The 20,490-nt window shown below is 35.8% G+C and overlaps 1 protein-coding gene across 3 annotated transcripts in view; it reads right to left on the bottom strand.

The window, feature by feature from the left end:
* The window catches only part of ASPM (assembly factor for spindle microtubules), a 62,489-nt gene that overhangs the window by 33,240 nt on the left and 8,759 nt on the right, over window positions 1-20,490 (bottom strand). For all 3 annotated transcript variants that reach the window (XM_045787741.2, XM_045787743.2, XM_045787742.2), the window contains exons 4-13: window positions 13,292-13,396; window positions 11,265-11,411; window positions 9,608-9,853; window positions 8,995-9,062; window positions 5,500-5,641; window positions 4,802-4,932; window positions 4,124-4,299; window positions 1,322-1,467; window positions 1,148-1,233; window positions 503-724 (exon numbers count right to left, since the gene is read on the bottom strand). In XM_045787741.2, the coding sequence (XP_045643697.2) occupies window positions 503-724; window positions 1,148-1,233; window positions 1,322-1,467; window positions 4,124-4,299; window positions 4,802-4,932; window positions 5,500-5,641; window positions 8,995-9,062; window positions 9,608-9,853; window positions 11,265-11,411; window positions 13,292-13,396 (1,469 nt within the window). The remainder of the gene's footprint in view (window positions 1-502; window positions 725-1,147; window positions 1,234-1,321; window positions 1,468-4,123; window positions 4,300-4,801; window positions 4,933-5,499; window positions 5,642-8,994; window positions 9,063-9,607; window positions 9,854-11,264; window positions 11,412-13,291; window positions 13,397-20,490) is intronic.

The raw sequence follows: 20,490 nt of genomic DNA, 5'->3' as shown, positions 1-20,490 counted from the left end.
GGCTTCAAGAAGTTATTCTCTACCAGACATTTTATTCATTTTCACATATTTACATTTAAAGTTACACTTCATACAGAAATACAGTATCAATCTAACAAGTGATTACAGAACACTCAACTTAGATTTTTTTCCTCCTTCTTGTACCCACTGGTCAGGTTCTCTCTTGTCCCCTTCTTCATGGTGGGTTTATTTGCATTTACCTTTAAAATAAGTGTGTGATCCTTAGGTGCCCCAGTTCCGTACCAATGTCTCCTACTGAGACTCCTGACTAGGGCATTTTTTCTTAGTAATACATACAAAATTGTGCATTATACAATTGGTGACATATTAGATTAAATACAGTATGTGAAAACGCCCTCACTTATTTGAGGAGAAGTTTGCTTATATATAAACTACACTATTAAAGAAATGCAATAAAATATTTTATTTTATGAATAAAGTTTGACTTTAACCAAAATGTACTTAAAGATAGTGAGCTAAAAAAAAAAACAAAGAAACTTACCTTTTTATTATAGAAAGCACAAACAGCATTTACCCACTCCATCAACAGCTTTATGCTTTCACTATATTGTTCAAAGGAACCACTATTTCTTTTGTCTTTTTTCTTACTGATAATAGCATCAGAACGGCATGATTGTGCAGACGTTGTTTTCTTCATACTCTGTGCGTGTTTTAAAAAGTCAATTTCTTCTTTTAACTGATCTGAATTAAGAGAAATATCCACCTGAAACACACACACAAAAGGACACATTTCTTTATGGTTTTCATATATAATTTTTAGCCCATAGAAGTTAGTCGTTGTCTTCTTCTTCTTTTTTTTTTAAGGCAAACGTAGTTCATGCAGAGTATAGTGTGTCATGTGTAAGATTTGGGGTCACACAAGCCTGGGTTCTAATCTCATCGCTGCTTCCTATCAATGCTATAACTTCTAGCTTCAGTTTCCTTACCTATGAAGCAGTGATAACACCTAACTTACAGGGGTGTTGTGAGGATTAAATTGGAGTATATATAAAAGAATTATCCCAGTTCCTGGGACAGAATAAAACTCCAGTAAGTAAGTTATTCTTAGTCTATTTGATGAAAAAAGCTTTTATAAATCAATGCTAAAAATTGGTAAAAAGTGTAAAATTTACCAAATGTACAATACCTGAAAAGCAAATGCTATTTTCCAAAGTAATGCAAGAGTTTTTTCTCTGTGCCTATCCACAATATCCTTAGATAGGATTGTATTTCCTGTAAATGATAAGACAGTCTGTTAGCACAATACACATAAATATCAATTTTTGGTGAGAAGAAATTTTTATCTTTACTCAATTTTTACCATGCTCATCATTTAATTGAATTCCTCGTGATCTAAGAATTTGAAGAACAATGTCAACATTGTGCATCTTCTGAAGACGACTTATTGCAGGAATCCTGAGTTTCGTTGAGAGATTCCAGTCCCGTGTGAGAAGTTCCATGATTCGCCTAACAATAAAGGAATTTTCAGATGACACTGTCATATAAAAACATATGAAAAGCTCCTTGCATCAAAAGGTGGGGCTCAAACCAGACCCAAAAATATCATAAATATCCTGCCTTTACCCTCCCACACTGAGACACTAAGAATCTGTCAATGTATGATTGTTCTTATCATGTGAAGAAATAAACTTAACTTTCCTTTAAAAAACAAACGGCAGAGGGGAGGTTGGAGGGGAGATGGGCTAGCCCGGTGATGGGTAGTAAGGAGGGCACGTATTGCATGGAGCACTGGGTGTTATACACAAACAATGAATCATGGAACACTACATCAAAAACTAAGGATGTACTGTATGGTGACTAACATATCAAAATAGAAAAAAAAAAAGCTTCAAAAAATAAACAAAAAATGCAAGATGAACTTTATTTAAATACAGTTATCACCCACATAAATCCCCCTAATTTAAAGAATTTTCGGTGAGAAAGATACCAAAAAACTAACTGAAAACTGTTGTTCCACAACTGGCAAATAAAAGTCATTTCTCATTTTAAGCCTGCGGTTTGGGGTCTACGAACAGAATGTAAGAAAAAAGATGAGATACATAAATGCACACATGAACAAAATAACAGAGTTCTATAGTAAAAAAGAAAGGGAAAGGAAGGGAGAAAGCATATTTATGGAGGAGCTACTTACTTTATTATACACATCAAGCAAGTGCTTTCTTTTCTATTTTAGTCCTCATAGCAAGTCCCACAACCAGGCATTATTATCCCATTATTATGCAGATGAAGAAACTAAAGCCCAAAGAAAGTTAGTAAACTGCCTATAGTCACACCGTTAGTAATAGGAACTAAAACTCAGTTTTATCAGATTCGAAAGCCGTTCTGTTATATCTATGCCAGATTACTGTCAAAATACTTGAGTGCCTACTTAAAAAGACATATATATTACAACTTAAATTCAAACCCCTAATATCATCTAGGTCATTAGTATTTTATCTACTAGACAATAAGCAATATTTCTACAGAAAAAGTAAGCACCAATGGATTATTGTAGATAGCCAAAATTTGGCAGAACTGTTTATAGAACTAAAATTTGGCAGAACTGTTTATATAACCATAATTTCTAAAGGTTAGAAAGTAACGTAAGATCATTCTAGGGTAACCACCCAATCGACATATGAAGTATTTCTGTAACAGTAGGCCGACCCATTACCTATGGCGTTAGTGGATTAACCATGCAAGTGACCTTGAAGATCCATGATCATTTTGCTGACACTGAAGAAAGTAGAAATCTGGTATGCAAAATCAAGTCTCTTAATTAGTTAGAATTCCTAACCAATTAAAAAGCATCAACATCCAACACTGCTAAGCCCTTAGTAACTCTCGTAAAAGCCTAAAAAATGTCTTCCATTGTGGAAAACAGCACTGAACATAAAACCCATCATGTCCCTCCTGGAAAGTGGAGAAAGTCTAAAAACGTGAATTCCTATTGGCCAGAAAACAGATATAACAGCTTGGATTTATGAAATGAACAAATTAAATAAATAGAAAAATAACATGTGAAATATTTTCAGCAAATGCTCTAGCCTATATGGAAATTGCTCAAGTGAAAAATAGCTACAGTAAAGTTCAAAAGACTATTACCTTGTTGTGAGAACATGTAATCAGAAAAGAATGTTGATGGAAATTTAATTTAGCAGGGAAGCAGGTGACATGTTTGTTGTTTTTGAAGAACTAGGGATTCATAAAGATCCAGAGATCCCTTCCTCACAAATGTCAAATGTAATATAAATTGGAGAGTTTCCTAGAAACAAGACAAATGTCTCCCATGCAGATATCCTGAAGAGGCCAACTGCAGTACTGCGCTCATGGTCACTCCACCAAAGCAGGAACTGGTAATTCACTGGACTCAAACAAAAGCCAATTTTGAGGAGTCTAGTGTGTTACTGAGAAATATTGTATGATTTGAAGCCAGACATCCTGAGTTTATGTCCCCATACCATGGTATAAAACTTGGTCATGCTCTGTTGCCTCTCCAGCTTACTTTTCCCCCTGTGTAAAATGAGGTTAATAATACTACTAGAATTGGTCCCAAGTAATAATAGTACTTATGAAACCCTGCCAACATACATGTTACTTAAATGTTTGATATTTTAATTATTTCCATGCTTGTCCCAACTTCTATTCTGGGGCATCAGTGGTTTCTACTCACAGACCATTGTCCCCGTTGGCTTGAAAAAAAATGTGTATAGGAGACAAGGTTTCTGGACCTAAAATTGACATCATTTTACAAAAGTATTGCAGATACTTATCCCTATCTTTTTTTACCCTAAAAAAAATTTATTGCATTACATGAAAGAGCAAGAAAGAGGGGCGCCTGAGTGGCTCAGTTGGTTAAGTATCTGACTCTTGATTTCGGCTCAGGTCATGATCTCAGGGTTGTGGGATTGAGCCCCATGTTGGGTTATGTGCTCAGCAAAGAGTCTGCATGAGGATTCTCTCCCTCTTCCTTAGCCCCTCCCCCAACTCTCTCTCTCTCTCTAAAATAAATTAATTAAAAAAAAGAAAGAGCAAGAAAGACTACGTAAATACAGAAAAGAGTGTTTTCCAGAAAATTTTAGTCTATCCCATTAAGCAAAATAATTCTATTTCTTATACTTACACAAGACGCACTCCACATTGCAAGTCGACAGCAAGATTTGTAACAGCAAAATCAAATTCATCAAATGGTGTCTGAACATGGTTAACAGGTAATCCCAATAAGCTAAGGTGACGGGAGAGGTCACCTTCACCGCTTAGGAAGTCTCGTGAAAAAGCCAGAAGAATGTCTTTACTAGTCTGTGGAGAAACAAGTTGCACATATTAAATCCCAAGATTATAATTTTGTTAACCATAGCAACAAATTCTTATTCTGTGCATATTGAAATGAAGTAAAATTACTAGTAGCATAAAAAAGTCAGTTTCATATTATATGGTAATAATGTACATCTATTTCCAATTTAAGGTCTTTTAAAAAATTGCTCATAATTAATAACAGACTCCAAAAATTAGTATTCATTTAATAATATGCTAAATTAGGAAAGAAATCTCCCCCCTGAGTTAATTCCTCAGAATTCTCAAATCAACAAAACTTAATAGTGTTGTTTGCCGGTGAAAGGTCAACCAGTAAGTTAGGCAGGGTTAGAACTACTAATAAGATGGACTAGATAGGTATCCCTACCCTATTCCATTCCAGAGTACTCTTCTTTGGGAAACTTAGAAGTTTTTAAAGAGAAAATATACAATAAAAACAAGTAAAAGTCTTAAATGTGAAATACAAAAGAGAAAATGAAAACTATACCTTGAATTCAGCATCTTTACAGAAGAGACAAGGGTCATGATCAATAAGTTTGGATATTTTGGCATAATCAAGGAAACAAACCAACAGCAATAACTTTTTCAATGTAAACTTAGACAAAGCTTCTTCATGACCTTAAGTAAAAGTACAAAAAGCATAGCAAGTTAATCTGTGAAAGACAAGTTTCACCTTAAAATATGATAACTTACTAATAAAGAAAAATAATAGTAAGCCCAAATAGAACACTATTTCTTTCTTAGTGCTTAAATGTATGAATTCATGCAATTCTCATAAAACTCTATGTTTCTAATATTTCCAGCTCATGGAGGAGGAAGCAGAGGCACAGAGATAACAAGTGATTCAGTCTGTCTCATGTAACAAATATTTAATGAGCACCTACTCCACGCAGGTGGCATCCTAGACGCCACGTTTACAGCAACAAGCTAAAACAAATATGATCTCCAGAGGGCGTACAGCCAACTTGTGAGGAGAGGGTGGGTAGAGACATCAAAAAGGTAAAAACAATTACAGTGATGGAGGAAGTGATGGGGAATGATGGGTGTAAAGGGGGGATAGTGGAGAGAGGAACTATTTATACTGGCATCTGTAAGAAGGTAAAATTTAAACAGAGACCAGAAAGAATAAGAAAAAGCCGCTTATGCATAGTGTGGAAAGAATGCAGTGGAGGCAGAACTACTCACCATCTCTATACAGATGAGGAACAGTGGGGTGTCTATACTCAGCGGCTATATCAGGATTCCAAAGTAAGCGATTCAGAATAAACACAGCCAACCCCATGACATCACTGTTGTCTTCCAAAGACAGGAGTTCTCCAAAAATTGTCTGAAATTAAAATGAAGACTATGTGACCTTTAAGGAGCAAAGGGATACAACAGGGGGAGAGCAGACTACAATCTTCTAAGAACTTGGCAATGTTCTATTTTCTAAGTAGTATGGAAATAACATGGATGTTTGCTAAATAACCTTTTTAAACTGCATATGCTTTATGCATTCTTTAGTGTATATGGTGTGCAATAAAAAAAGGCAAAAGCTCAGGACTAAGATAAATTCTTAAAAATCATCTGACAAACCATATTTGCATTTTAATTTTTTCCTTTAAATTAAAGAACTATCAAATGTAGGCATGTTGTTCAAATTCAATTTTAATTATCCTACTAAGTATATAATGAAGGTACAACAGAAACTTAAATATTCAAAATTTTCTAATAGTTAACAGGTGGAAACCCATCTGCAAATAATCTAAGATAATAATTTGGGAATTCTGATCTGTTTATAATTGATTTTTTTTATTATGTTCAGTTAGCCACCATATAGCACATCATTAGTTTTTGAGGTAGCGTTGAATGATTCATTAGTTGTGTATAACATAGTTGGTTTAAATATGAAATTAATTTAACATCAACATGCTTATTATTTTTAAAGCAATTAGAAAAAACTAAAACCATATCAAAATATATCTTATAACCTAACATTGACCAATCATAGAGATAAAAGCATGGAAAATATATGCCAAAACAGAAAAAACTTTACCTTTATTTACTTATTTTTTTTGCCTTTGATGTTTTCTTAAAATCCTCAAAGGTCATGACGACTACCAGAACCTTAGGTGTTCACAGTGACTTATCCCTCCTTTCCATCTAAAAGGATTATACATTCCCACCAACGGACATGGACTTGCTGTGTCTCTTGTGGGAGAATAATATTCCTACCTCATCTGTGTTTGGCCAGATAATGTGCTCTGGCAAGTGGAGTATGGATGGAAGGAACACATACTACATCAAAGCAGAAGTTTTATTTTTTATTTATTTATTTTTAAAGATTTTATTTATTTATTTGAGAGAGTGAGCAGGAGAGACAGCACGAACCAGGGAGGCAGGGGGAAAAGCAGACCCCCGCTGAGTAGGGAGCCCGAAGTGGGACTTGATTCCAGGACCGTGGGATCATGACCTGAGCCGAAAGCAGACACTTAAACAACTAAACCACCCAGGTGCTCCTAAGCAGAAGTTTTAAGAGGCATTACAAGTTTCTACTTAACTCTCTTGCTTTTTAACTCGGCCCAAATAGAGGGGTTCTACTCCAATTAAGGTTCTAGAATTACTTAACATATGAAAGCAGAGCCAGTTGATATGTAATTTTCTGATTAACAAAAGCATATTAAATTGAAATAAGAAAACTTAACAATAATACTATCAAACTGTGTGACCACAGTAAGCTTATCATTTGCTCTCTTTGGGCCTCAATTTCTTGATAAATAAAAGCCAAATTATTGTTAACAATTCCTTTCAGTCCCAAAGATCATTCTATTCTAACACCTGGAATAAACTAAAGAAAAGACTATCCCACATGACAATGGCAAAAAGCCTCAAGAAAATGTAAAGGTATACCAGTAAAAAATGAAAGAAAACTGGAAACACAGAGCATTTTAAAAATAGAATCATATTTTTAATAGTCAACTACTAATGTCTTTTTCACTCAGTTTTAAAATTCTAAGTATTATTGAGCCATGCACCAAGTGAAAAACTCAAATTTGATGACATTTTTATAAGAAGTGTTGCATCAAAAAAACTAACAGGCAGCCCAAGAAATGGGAGAAGATATTTGCAAATGACACTACAGATAGAAGATTAGTATCCAAGATCTACAAAGAACTTCTCAAACTCAATACACGGGAAACAAATAATCAAATCAAAAAATGGGCAGAATATATGAACAGACACTTTTCCAATGAAGACATACAAATGGCTAACAGACACATAAAAAAATGTTCAACATCATTGGCCATCAGGGAAATTCAAATCAAAACCACATTGAGATACCACTTTACACCAGTTAGAACGGCAAAAATTGACAAGGCAGGAAACAACAAATGTTGGAGAGGATGTGGAGAAAGGGGAATCCTCTTACACTGTTGGTGGGAATGCAAGTTGGTACAGCCTCTTTGGAAAACAGTGTGGAGGTCCCTTAAAAAGTTAAAAACAGAGCTACCCTATGATCCAGCCATTGCACTACTGGGTATTTACCCCAAAGATACAGATGTAGTGAAGAGAAGGGCCATATGCACCCCAATGTTCATAGCAGCATTGTCCACAATAGCTAAATTGTGGAAGGAGCTGAGATGCCCTTCAACAGATGACTGGATTAAGAAGATGTGGTCCATATATACAATGGAATATTACTCAGCCATCAAAAAGAATGATTTTACAACATTTGCAGCAACATGGATGGGACTGGAGGAGATAATGCTAAGTGAAATAAGTCAAGCAGAGAAAGACAATTATCATATGGTTTCACTCATTTATGGAACATAAGAAGTAGGAAGATCAGTAGGAGAAGAAAGAGAAGAAGAAAGAGGGGGTAAACAGAAGGGGGAATGAACCATGAGAGACTGTGGACTCTGAGAAACAAACTGAGGGCTGCAGAGGGGAGGGGGGTAGGGGAATGGGATAGTCCGGTGATGGGTATTAAGGAGGGCACGTATTGCATGGTGCACTGTGTTAGTTATACGCAAACAATGAATCATGGAACTTTACATCAAAAACTAGGGATGTACTGTATGGTGACTAACATAATATAATAAAAAATTATTATAAAAATAAAAAAAATAAAGGGAAATTTTCAATTAAAAAAAAAAGTGTTGCATCAAAATGGTTACAAGTTCAGGCTTTGGCATCAGATGGGTATAGATTCCAATCCTGACTAATAATTGGCATATAGCATGTATGTCACTTAAAATCTAAGCTGCGGTTTTGTCAGTGAAGTGAAATAATAAAACAAACCTCACTGGGTTTTGAAGAGGTTTAAATTAGAAAATATATTTAAATCAGAGTAGTATATCATTTGTAAAAGCTCTAAAAGGAGCTTACAATACTTGTTATTATATTCAGTACCAAATTATACATATTTAAGAAAGCAGGAAAATTACTATGTGAGGATATGGCGATAATATATACTGGCATGATCCAATTACCTACTAAGCATTTATTAAAGGACTTTAAATTTTATACTGAAAGACCAATTAAGCTAACCAAATGACTATAAGTGAAACCATATTTTATTAAAAAATCTATTAAAACACATAATAAAAAGTCTACTGAAGATATACATAATAAAAGAAGTATACAATAAAAGTATATAATAAAAAGTATGAAATTTCAAAAACTGAAGCATATACTTACCTCTAGGCCGATTCGTAGCCATAAAGGATTATATGACAAAAGCCAATTCAGGACTTTCTGCCGTTCTCCTGAAATGCATGTGAGAAGCAAGTAAGTTCAGACCACTAATCAAATAGAGACAATAAATAAAATTTTATGGAGAGAAATCAGTGGAAAATAGGGATAATCACTTATATGAAATCAGTTAATTTAAATACAAGCCATTCTTAAATATATATATGATCGTATTAAAGTACATGAGATTTTAGGCAGCAAAGTCAAATCATGTACATATTTGACTCTGAAATACAAAATCTTGAGTGTTTTTAAAGAATTAATCTCAAGTGGTGCCCGGGTAGCTCAGTCAGTTAAACATCCGACTCTTGATTTTGGCTCAGGTCATAGTCTCAGGGTCCTGGGATGAGCCCTGCATCAGGCTCTGCACTCAGTGGGGGGTCTGCTTGAGGATTCTCTCTCTCCCTCTCCCTTTGGCCCTCCCACCATGCATGCACATGCATGCTCTCTCTCTCAAATAAATAAATAAATAAATAAATAAATCTTTAAAAAAATATAAATAATCACATCTTTAGATATAAAGAATCTTTATAAATAAAGATTTTTATAATCTTCTTACCCACATCTTTCCAGAGGTGTCTATCTTTTCTAACAATTAACCGCCTAGCTTCAATTTCAATTTCAAGCTTCTTAATAGCTTTAACCATTTTTTCAGAAGTAAATAAGCGACATGCTGCACGACGTAATCTATTCAACCTGCACCGAGCAGTGTAAGCTCTGAGAGACATTTCATCTTTTGTAGGAGCTCTAGGTACACTGATTTTATGTTGACTCTCCACTCCCAAAAGAAGAGTAGCAGCATTTACTGGGCAAAAACAAAAGGAAGAATGTTTCTGGTTAAACAATATATACATATATCCTTAAAACCAGCAATAAGTGCAAGTTTAAGATGGCTGAAACAGGGTCTATTCTCTGCCCCTTCCAAGCCTGCTCTTTTCTTTCCTATCTCGAAATATGTGTGTCACCATTCACTCAGTCCCTTAGACCATTCTATCATTGCAACTTGGGGCTCTACCTGCAAAATGGATCTCAAGTCTAACCACCTCTCACAACCTCCACCACTATTACCCAAGTTCACACACTATCATCTCTAACCTATGCTAATGAAACTAGTTTCTCTGTTTCCATCCTTTTTGATAACTTAAAAAAAAATAAGTCTCTAAAGAATGTGACTTTAAAAAATCAATTAAATTTTGAAATGCAACTTGAATTTTTATAAAACACATTTTCTCTCAAGAAGAAAACTAAGGGGGCGCCTGGGTGACTCAGTTGTTAAGTGTCTGCCTTCGGCTCAGGGCGTGATCCTGGAGTCCTGGGATCGAGCCCCACATCAGGTTCCTCCGCTGGGAGCCTGCTTCTTCCTCTCCCACTCCCCCTGCATGTGTTCCCTCTCTCGCTGGCTGTCTCTCTCTCTGTCAAATAAATAAATAAAATCTTTTTTTAAAAAAATAAAGCATTTTTTTAAAAAAAGGAGGAAAACTAAAAATCAGTCTGTGTTTACTTTTGGAGAAAAAGAAAAGCTGCCTTAGAGATCATTTTGCCAAAGGACCTTTTAATGTAAACAAGCTATACACTATTCTCTAACAAATACAGACAGGCCACCCTAACACTGCAACAATGGAGAAACTATCATCTTAAAGACAGCCTATATAATGGCTTGGCAATTTAAACGTTTACAAAGATGTTTCCTTATCTTGAGTTGAACTGATCCCTATAATTTCTATGCAAGAGTATCCCAAGTTTCTTTTTCTCTCAGGAAAAAAGCCTTCAAATGTCTGAAGGACAGCATGTTTCCATCTTGTTCTACACCTGCGTCTCCTCAGAACATGCACTGAGATGTTTGCCATACAAGACTGTTAGATTTATTCACCAGGACATTATACTCTTTTAATGAGGTGAAGATTGAATTGGATTTCTTAGTAGCCATGTTTCACTGTTAACTCAAACTGAATCTATATTAAAATAAAACTCATTCCCCTGAAAGGCTGGAATTGCATTGGCTGATGAACAAGAATGGAAAGCAAAAGGAAAAAGCAAAGTTTAGTACTTTCAGTAAAGAATTCCCTAAAAATTCTCACCCACACAATCTTTAGCATTCATGTCAATGAATTAGTGAACCATTAACTATAATATATATATGCATAATTAAAAAATGACAATTCATGTTAAGAACTTTTAAAACAAGAATATTATTTAATTTAAACATTAATGTTTACCTTCAGAAATACTTGTTTTTACAGTGAAGTCATCAGGAGTTAATATAAAATTTAGCCACCAAGTGAAGCCCTGCTCCTGCTTTTCCTTCCAGCGTTCATCATAAAACATGTTTTTTGCAGCAAACGGCATTGGATGTCTAGGAATATCTAAGAATACAATTGGTTTATTGCATAAGAAATTCTCTTTTAAATTATTATGCAATATATAGCAAAAGACCATTTTTACCAGCAAAACCACCTTTCAAACACTGAACAATATTTGGTTTTCTACTACTTGCTGAGAATAGTTGAAAATGTTTAGGTATAAAATATAATCAAAGTTTGAAGGGAAAAAGTACCACTGTACCTCCTCGTTATTTAAAAATCCTAAGTCATCATGAGTTAATTTCACTGAAGTCTGAGAAAATATTCTGTTATTTGAATATACATATTTATAATTCTCCAAGGCTTCAATAAAAAGTATCAATTCATTTCCACTTGAAATGCAATTAATGTTTCATTCCATGTCAGTTTTTCAGTGACTTTAAAAATAATTGGACAGCTACATGCAAAAGAATGAAACTTGACCACTATCTCACACCATACACAAAAATAAACTCCAAATGGATGAAAGACCTCGATGTGAGACAGGAATCCATCAAAATTCTAGAGGAGAACATAGGCAGCAACCTCTACGACATCAGCCAAAGCAACCTTTTTCATGACACATCCCCAAAGGCAAGAGAAACAAAAGATAAAATGAATTTATGGGACTTCATCAAGATTAAAAGTTTCTGCACATCCAAGGAAACAGTCAGAAAAACTAAGAGGCAGCCCACAGAATGGGAGAATATATTTGCAAATGACACTACAGATAAAGGACTGGTATCCAAGATCTACAAAGAACTTCTCAAACTCAATACACGAGAAACAAATAAACAAATCAAAAAATGGGCAGAAGATATGAACACTTTTCCAATGAAGACATACAAATGGCTAACAGACACATGAAAAAATGTTCAAAATCATTAGCCATCAAGGAAATTCAAATCAAAACCACACTGAGATACCACCTTACGCCAGTTAGAATGGCAAAAATAGACAAGGCAAGAAACAACAATTGTTGGAGAGGATGTGGAGAAAGGGGATCCCTCCTACATTGTTGGTGGGAATGCAAGTTGGGACAGCCACTCTGGAAAACCGTGTGGAGGTCCCTTAAAAAGTTAAAAATTGAGCTACCCTATGATCCAGCCATTGCACTACTGGGTGTTTACCCCAACGATACAGACGTAGTAAAGAGAAGGGCCATATGCACCCCAATGTTCATAGCAGCATTGTCCACAATAGCTAAATCGTGGAAGGAGCCGAGATGCCCTTCAACAGATGACTGGATTAAGAAGTTGTGGTCCATATATACAATGGAATATTACTCAGCAATCAGAAAGAATGAGTTCTCAACATTTGCTACAACATGGACGGCACTGGAGGAGATAATGCTTAGTGAAATAAGTCAAGCAGAGAAAGACAACTATCATATGATTTCTCTCATCTATGGAACATAAGAACTAGAATGATCAGTAGGGGAAGAAAGGGATAAAGAAAGGGGGGGTAATCAGAAGGGGGAATGAAACATGAGAGACTATGGACTATGAGAAACAAACTGAGGGCTTCAGAGGGGAGGGGGGTGGGGGAATGGGATGGACTGGTGATGGGTAGTGAGGAGGGCACGTATTGCATGGTGCACTGGGTGTTATACACAACTAATGAATCATCGAGCCTTACATCGAAAACCGGGGATGTACTGTATGGTGACTAACATAATATAATAAAAAATCATTATTAATAAAAAAAAAAAAAAAAGAAAAAAGAAAAATTACTGATTCAAAATTCCTTGGAAACTTTATTTAGCCTCATTAGACTGACAGTGAATCTACATTGCCTCTTCGTGTATACCATTTCGACTAAGTAAAATTCTTGAAGAAATAAAAAAAAAATAAAAATAAAAATAAAAAAATAAAAAAAAAATAATAAAAATAATGAACACTTACCTGTTTTTAATGGTTTTATGAAGGTCAAAGTAGACTGTGCCACAGCAACAATGGGTTTTGTCCTTTTGCTTGTTTTAGAATTAGGAGTTCTGTATACCAATGAATCTAAAACAAATTAGAAAGCAGAATAATAGCATCAAAAATGAAATAAATTCCATGAATAAACTGTCCTAAAGTTAAATTTGGGTTCTTCAATATCACAATCATTTAGCAAATACTTAATAACTACTATGTGCCTGGTATACTATGAACTTGGTGGTCAATAAAACCTACATGTGGAAGTTACAGACCAGAAGCTATACTTTATCTTGTGTCTGCAGAAGCTGTGATTCACATTCAATCACCATTATTGTATGTATATATCGCAGATTCTGTGTAGGTGCTGAGAATGCAGAATTGTAGATATGGTCCCAGCCCTTGGAAGTTCTCGGTCTAGTACAGAAATTTAAAAGAAATTATAATACACTACTTAAAGGAGAACTACATTTAAGCAGCTATGAGAACAAGAAGGGAGAGCTAACTTCATTTAGAAGGGTAGGACAGCCTTCTTAAATGTGAATACACTTGAGCTGACTCTTAAAGTGGAAGTTAGGCATGAGGAATGTGGCCTGTTGACAGAACTGCAATGTGGCTGGAGTAAAACATACCTATCAGAAAAACAATAGAAGAAGAGGTTGAAAAAAGTAGAAAAGAGTTCAATCTTAATAAAAATAGTGGCAGCTAATGTTTGAATACTTTGTTTCAGGCACTATCGCAGTCTTTTAATATAGAATTCCCCAGGTAATAATCATCCCGGCAAACCTCTAAGAAGTGTACTATTATTATCCGTATTTTATATAATTAGGATACTGGAGCTTAGAACAATTAAGCTACTTGGTCAAGGTCACATAAGCTAGTAAGTGGCAGAGCTAGGCAGTATAGCCCCAGAGCCTGCACTATTAATCAGTTTGATGCCAATGAAAGATTTAAATCTAGGAAGTAACACCATTGTTTACATTTTAGAAAACAGTGACCAGTAGAATAAAAGGGGTCAAGACTAGAGACAGAAAGCTAAGAGGAAGCTATTATGGCCCAACTTAGCTATTATGAGAATTTAAATTAAAACAGAAGCAGTGGAGAAAATTAGAAGAGTTATTTTAATAGAAGCTACAAGCCTTAATAACCACTGGCTAAGCGAGCGGTAAAGAATGAGAACTTCAGAGGATTTCCAGGTATCCAACCCAGGTGACTGAGGGAGATAGTAGGTGGTATCTACAAAGGAAACTGCAATAAAAGTCACGGCGGCAAAGTGGTATAGTTTACAGGTTAATATAGGTTATAGCAGAATAGCAGTCCACTCCCTCAAAAGCAGGTTTCATACCAGATGATACACCTACTAAATATAAAGAAAGAGCTAAGAAAAGGCAGAGAGCAAACTATGATCCACAGGCAAAATCCAGCCCACTGCCCATTTTTACGTGGTCTATAACCTAAGATTAGTTTTTACATCTGTAAATAATTTGGGGAAAAAAATCAAAATGATTGTATTTTATGACACATGAAAATTACATGAAATTCAAATTTCAGTGTCCATAAATAAAATTGTATTGGAACACAGCCACACTTACTCACTCACACATTGTCTGTGGCTCTTTTTCCTTCTACAGTGGTGGAGGCTCAGTAGTTGTGATAGAAATCATTTGGCCTTCGAAACCTAAATATTAATTATCTGGACCTTTAGAGAAAAAGTTTGCTTAGTTTTGATTTAGAAGGATTACAAATCTATGCCAGTTGTGAAAATAAGGAACATAGTCAAATTGTGACATATTTATGAGGTTATAAATTTCTTTGTATCTGAACATTTTAAAAATAAAAATAAGAGGAAAAAGTCCTCATTCTGAAACACCACAGAAGCTAGTACCTCTACATGGAATCATTTTATTCTGTGGGGATCCTTTCCTGGAGCCATCTCACAGTGCCTCACCACTCAGAAAGGCCAAATTATGTGCCTCCCTTTCTGTGCTTCCATGATTCCCTGTGCATAGCTCAGTCAGAGGACTGAGAGCAGCTTGAAGACAGGAATTATACCTTTTCTCCTTGTACCCATAGAGCCTAGAACAATGCATAGCACACAGTAGGCACCTTATCAATACTGAATAAATATATCTTGGAAAATTGACTTCTTTCTTTGCTCTCCTGGGTTTGCCAGAATAGAAAGAGTTGGTTATTCTTAGTGAGTGTTACTCTCTCATATAGGCTCATAAGTCAGATACTCAATGTGACTAATTTTCTTTAAACCTTGCAAAGAGCCCCAACTAGGTGGCCACCTTAAAGAAACTCATTATTCATCATTTATTGTACACCTTGTACGAGATCAAAACAGATACAGGTATGCTCCTTATTCTCAAAGAATTTGTTATCTGGTCAGATAATATCTATAGGAAATAAGAAATACAAGCAAAGAAATAGAGTTAACATACAAGATGTTATATATATGCTGAATTCAAATATGCTTAGGGAACATACCTAGAGGGAAAGCCATCAGGGAGTTAATAAAAGTTGACTATAGTACTTGAAATAAGTGAAAGATTTGAATTAGTGAGAAAACAATAGGTAAGAAAGTTAACAAGAGGATACATGGTCAGGAATAAAACAAGGATGCCCACTCTTGCCACTTTTATTCAGCACAGTATTGGAAATCCATGCTAGAGCAATTGGGCAAGAAAAAGAAAGAAAACGAATCCACATTAGAAAGAAGTAAAATTGTCACTATTTGCAGATGAAATATTATATATAGAAACCCCTAAAGACTCCATCACAAAACCGTTAGAATAAATGAATTCTGTAAAGATTCAGGATACAAAAATCAATATACAAAACTATAAGACATTGATGAAAGAAACTGAAGACACAAATAAATGGAAAGATATTCCAGACTCATGGATTTAAAAAATTAATGTTGTTAGGGGCGCCTGGGTGGCACAGCGGTTGAGCGTCTGCCTTCGGCTCAGGGCGTGATCCCGGCGGTCTGGGATCGAGCCCCACATCAGGCTCCTCCGCTATGAGCCTGCTTCTTCCTCTCCCACTCCCCCTGCTTGTGTTCCCTCTCTCCCTGGCTGTCTCTATCTCTGTCAAATAAATAAATAAAATCTTTAAAAAAAAAAAAATTAATGTTGTTAAAATGTCCATACTACCCAAAGAAATCTACAGATTCAATGAAATCCCTATCACATTTCCTATGGTATTTTTCACAGGAATAGAACAAATAGTCTTAAGATTTCTGTGGAACCACAAAAGCCCTCAAATAGCCAAAGCAATCTTGAGAAAGAAGAACAAAGCTAGAGGCATCACACACCCTGATTTCAAACTACATTACAAAGCTACAGTAAACAAAACAGTATGGTATTGACATAAAAACAGGCACACAGATCAGTGGAGTAGAATAGAGAGCCCAGAAATAAATCCACACATACATGGTCCACTGATTTACATTCAAAGGAGGGAAGAATATACATTATACAGTCTCTTCAATAAATGGTATTGGGAAAACTGAACAGCCACATGCAAAAGAATGAAACTCTACTACTATGTTATATTATGCACAAAAATCAACTCAAAATGGACTAAAGACTTGAATGTGAGACCAGAAACCATAAAACTCTTAGGAAAAAAAAACAGGTGGTAAGCTCCTTGACTTGGTGATGAGTTTTGGATCTGACACCAAAAGCAAAGGCAACAAAAGCAAAAAGAAACAAGTGAGACTACATCAAACTACAAACTTCAGCACAGCAAAGAAAATCATCAGCCAAATCAAAGGTAAAATACTGAATGGGAGAAAACTCTGATAGGGGGTTAATATCCAAAAAATAGAAAAAGAACTCAAACAACTCAAGAGCAAAAAAGTCCCCCAAATAATTCAAATAAAAAAACGAGCAAAAGATCTGAATAGACATGTCCCCAAAGAAGACGTACAGATGGCCACCAGACACATGAAAAGATGTTCAACATCACTCATCATCAAGGACATGCAAATCAAAACCACAATGAGCTATCATCTCACATCTGTTAGAATGTTTATAATCAAAAAGACAAGAAATAATAGTGTTGACAAGGATGAGGAGAAAAGGGAACCCTGGTGCACTGTTGGAAGGAATGTAAATTGGTACAGCCAATGGAAAAGAGTATGGAGGTTCCTCAAAAAATTAAAACTAGAGCTACCATACCAGCAATTCCACTTCAGGATATTTTTATGAAGAAAACAGAAACACTAACTCAAAAAGAGACATGCGCTCCCATGTTCACTGCAGTATCACTTACAACAACCAAGATATGGAAACAACCCAAGAGTCCCTTCAATGGGTGAATGGATAAAGAAAATGCTATATATATATGGAATATTATTCAGCTATAAAAATGGATGAAATCTTGCCACTTGTGACAACATGGAAAGAGCTTGAGGGCATTATCCTAAGTGTAAGTCAGACAGAGAAAGACAAATACCATATGATCTCACTTGCATGTGAAATCTAAAACAAAAACAAAAGCCAAGTTCATAGATACAGAGAACAGATTTGTGATTGCCTAAGGAGGGGAGTAGTAGGAGTGAGGAGGGTCAAAAGTATAAACTTCCAGTTATAAAATAAATAAGTCATGGGGATGTAATATACAGCATGGTGATTAGTTAATAATACTGTATTGCCTATTTGAAAGTTGCTAAGAAAGTAAATCTTAAAAGTCCTCATCACAAGAAAAAAAAGTTGTGTAAATATGTATGAGGTTAACAACAGCAAAAAAAAAAAAAAAAAAAAAGGAAGATAAATGGATGGAATGACAAGACTAGCATGGCAAAGAATGTTGTGGAATGTAAGTTAGCAGACTGGCAACAGGGAGGTCAAACGACCTTAATCGGCAGAATAACAAGCCTGGAAATGATCTGATAACAGCAGAGAGTCACTGAGGTTCCTGAGCAAGGGAGTGGGAAAGCCAGATATTGGATACCACTCTTTGCCTCCATCTATCTTGGCACATCAGAAATTTGAGGCCAATGGATCCCAATCACTATCATCTTTGGTCGATGCCCAAAGTAAAACCTTTACATTTACCTGTTCTTTCTCTTAAACCATAACAGTATAGCAAAATATGGTAGAAAGAACATTTATTTTGTAGTAAGAGAGACTCGAGTTTAAATTATAACTCTACTTCTCTACTTTTGTAGTTTCTGTGACCTTGGGCAAGTTATTGGCCTTTTTGAGTCTGAGAGGAGGGAGCTGGAGAAGGAAGTCATTCTATATAGATGGGACAATAAACCTGAAATACCCCGAGGACAGAGCATGTTTGAAGATTCAAGGATAACAAAGAAGCCAGGGTGGTAGGAGCAGAGTGAGCAAGGGGGAGAGAGAGAGAGAAGAGTGGGGGGGGAAGGAGATGGGTGGTAATACAGATTTTATAGGGCCTTGTACATCATTGTAAAAACTTTGGCTTTCAGTGAAATGGGAAGCCATTTGAGGGTACAGAACTGGAGAACGTCAGAATCCAACTAATTTTTAAAGTATTACCCTGGTTACTATGTGGAAAACAGACTATAGAGAAACCAAAGATGAAAGCAAGATCTATTAGTAGGCTCTGCAATGACACGGACTAAATCAGGAGCCAATGGAAATGATAAGAAGTGATCAGATACTGTATTTAGAAGAAAGAGAAGATAGGATTTGTCAATGGATTGAATTTTGGAACCAGACAGACTGAATTTATAAAGAAAAGGTTGGAGAGAAATACACTTAAGGACATTTACAAGGTTTGGGCCTGAGATGAGAGGTCCCAACAGGTGTATTGTGACAGGAGTAAAATGCCAGGTAGGTGTATCATGGGAGAGGGGATAGCAAAGGTTTGGCTTTGGACAAATTAAATAAAGATGTTCACTAGACAGTGAAGCAGAAAAGTTATATGTTGGATAAATAAGTCTATAAATTAGAGGTCCATCCTAAAGATATAAAATTGGGAGGCCTTCATGTATGGATAGCATTGAAAATATAAGATGGAATGAGATCACTAAGGAATGAGTAAGAGTATGAATATGAAAAAGGGGGATGCCTGGGTGGCTCAGTCGGTTAAGCAGTTGCCTTTAGCTCAGGTCATGATCCCAGGGCCCTGAAACTGAATCCCCCATCGGTCTCCTTGCTTAGCAGGGAGCCTACTTCTCCCTCTGCCTGCTGCTCCTCCTGCTTGTGCTCTCTGACAATAAATAAATAAAAACTTAAAAAAAAAAAGTATGAAAAAGGGTCAGTGACTAAGCCTTCACTGAGTCCAAGATTTAGAGGTTGGGGTGCTAAAGAGCACTCCACAAGGAAAACTGAGAAGGAACCAGTAAAGTAGGAAAAGAACCAGGAGAAAGTGGGGATGGCAGAATCAAGTGTTCCAAGAAGACAGAGGTTCAAAGTATCAAACAGTTTGCTCCTAGTTCAAGATGAAGATTCATATGTATTTATCAGATTTAATAGTGTGGAGGTATTAATAACCTCGACAAGAAAAGTTTCAGTAAAGTAGTCAAAACCTGATTGAAATGGGTTCAAAAAATAAGAGACAAAGTAGAAACAGCTAATTCAAGCGACTTTCGAAATGAGTTTTTTACATTAAAAAAGTACCTTTTAATTCAAGTATCATGTTTACACATAAAAGTATACATATCCCAGTGAACAATGACAAAGTGAATACTTGGTTTCTTTTAAGGACCCTAGCTCAAAAGAAAGCAGAAAATGGAGCAGCGGCTGAAGGAGGGACAAATGGTATTAATAAGTTTTTGTTAAGAGATGGAATAACAGCATATTTGTATCAGAAATGACTCAGTAGGGAGTAAAAAATCGAAGATATGGGAGAGAGAAGACAATCGCTAAAGCAACATCCTTGGGTAGAAGGTCACAGGATCTGTCGTACAGTGAAGAGCTCAGCCACATTGAGTGCACAGACACTTCATGCTTTAGTAGGTGGGAAGAAAGTAGTGGATGAAACACAAGTGAGGGTGGTAAATGTCGAGTGTGTTAAGGTTTTCTTCAATACTTCTACTGACTCAATGAAGTAGGAAGCAGATCATCAGCTTAGACAAGGTTCAGAGGACTATCTCTGGAGCCTAACTGCCTGGGGTAGAACCCTAGCTTTATCATTTACTACCTCTGCGATCTTAGGCAAATTATTCAACTTCTGGATGCACTGGTTTCCTTATTTTG

The sequence above is a fragment of the Ursus americanus genome, chromosome 2, assembly GCF_024610735.1.
Source record: "Ursus americanus isolate L20-20 chromosome 2, mUrsAme1.1.p, whole genome shotgun sequence".
Taxonomy (NCBI): domain Eukaryota; kingdom Metazoa; phylum Chordata; class Mammalia; order Carnivora; family Ursidae; genus Ursus; species Ursus americanus.
This window is presented reverse-complemented; position numbering and strand designations above follow the sequence as displayed.